The sequence below is a fragment of the Condylura cristata genome, unplaced genomic scaffold, assembly GCF_000260355.1.
Source record: "Condylura cristata isolate star-nosed mole 26May11 unplaced genomic scaffold, ConCri1.0 scaffold00032, whole genome shotgun sequence".
Lineage (NCBI taxonomy): Eukaryota > Metazoa > Chordata > Mammalia > Eulipotyphla > Talpidae > Condylura > Condylura cristata.
Window position 1 is genome coordinate 20,092,029 of NW_004567133.1, and position 1,347 is coordinate 20,093,375.

The 1,347-nt window shown below is 72.1% G+C and overlaps 1 protein-coding gene across 1 annotated transcript in view; it reads left to right on the forward strand.

The window, feature by feature from the left end:
- The window catches only part of ABCA3 (ATP-binding cassette, sub-family A (ABC1), member 3), a 22,695-nt gene that overhangs the window by 10,135 nt on the left and 11,213 nt on the right, over positions 1-1,347 (forward strand). Inside the window, exons 3-4 of the mRNA XM_012731690.1 lie at positions 22-255; positions 1,196-1,339. Of these exons, the coding sequence (XP_012587144.1) occupies positions 22-255; positions 1,196-1,339 (378 nt within the window). The remainder of the gene's footprint in view (positions 1-21; positions 256-1,195; positions 1,340-1,347) is intronic.

Consider the following 1,347-nt stretch of genomic DNA (forward strand, 5'->3'; position numbering starts at 1 on the left):
GCTCCTGTCCGCGCCACCGAGCGCCGAGGGAGTCCCGAGCTTCGTGCTGACCTTGGCCGCCCCGTGTGTCCAGGCACTGGCGTCCAGTGGCGAGACCTCCTGAGCCCGGTCAGCGTGGACGACGACTTCGCCTTCGGGCAGGCGCTGGGCATGCTGCTGCTGGACGCCGTGCTGTACGGCCTGGTGACCTGGTACATGGAGGCCGTCTTCCCCGGGCAGCTCGGCGTGCCCCGGCCCTGGTACTTCTTTGTCACGGTGAGTCTCCCGCCCGCGCCCCCGGTGGCCCCGGGCCTCGGCAAGCCCCCAGCCCTGACCCCCGGGGCCAGGACACAGACCCTCCTGCGCGCTGCTGCGTGGTGGCACCGGGGCCCCGAGGCCCGCGCCGCGTCCCCGGGGAGCTCGCTGGCGGCCAGGAGTCCGCCCTGCTCCTCTCTCCCGAGGTTTCTCCCCGTGAAGTGACAGAAACTTTCGGGAGAGGCCGGGGGGCCGCGGATGCCCCACGTGGCCCTGGGCGCTGACCCCTCAGCGGCTTCTCCGCGCCGGCTTGTCAGCACCTAACGGGCGTTTTTCTGGGTCAGCTTCACCTCCCGCTGGCCGCTTGGTGCCCAGGGTGGCCTGCACACGTCACGCACCCCCGTCACTGCCTGCCCTCGGGCGGGGCGACAGCCCGGCGGGTGCCTGACATGACACTGTGCTGACCTCCCAGCCCCTTGACGCACAGCGTGTCCCCAGAGCGGTGGCCAGGGTGGCCTCTGGCCCAGAATCATGTGTCACAGCACACACCTTGCCTCCGGGCGCTGCCCACACCGCTGCCCTGGGGAGGGCGACGGGCGCTGTGTGTCCGGCCGGGCAGGCCGGTGGCTGCGAAGGCCGGCGGGGCGGGGGGGCCGGGGCAGCCCCCTCTGGCCTGGACTCGTGGAGTTCAGGGGCTCTGTGCAGCCGAGGAGGGCAGTGAGGGTGGACACAGCCTTCCCCGGTCGCCCCCACGGGCCCGAGCCCTCCCCGGGGGCTGCTTCACCTGCCGCCTTCCCTGGGCCCCGCTGAGCTCCTCGGCCCACAGGGCAGTAGGGGAGACGGCCTGCTTCCCGGGGCCCGGGGCTGCGCTGCACTGTCCCCAGCTCCAGCCACGTCCTCTCTGGCAGTGGGGCCCCGGGGCGCTGACCGTGCGCACCTAAGGAGCCACCTGCCCCTCCAGCCCTCCTACTGGTGCGGGGCCCCAGGCACGCTGCAGGGGAGAGAGGGGGTCGACGTGGACCCAGAGAAGGTGCTCAGGTCGGAGTACTTTGAGGCTGAGCCTGAGGACCTGGTGGCCGGGATCAAGATCAAGCACTTGTCCAAGGTTTGGGG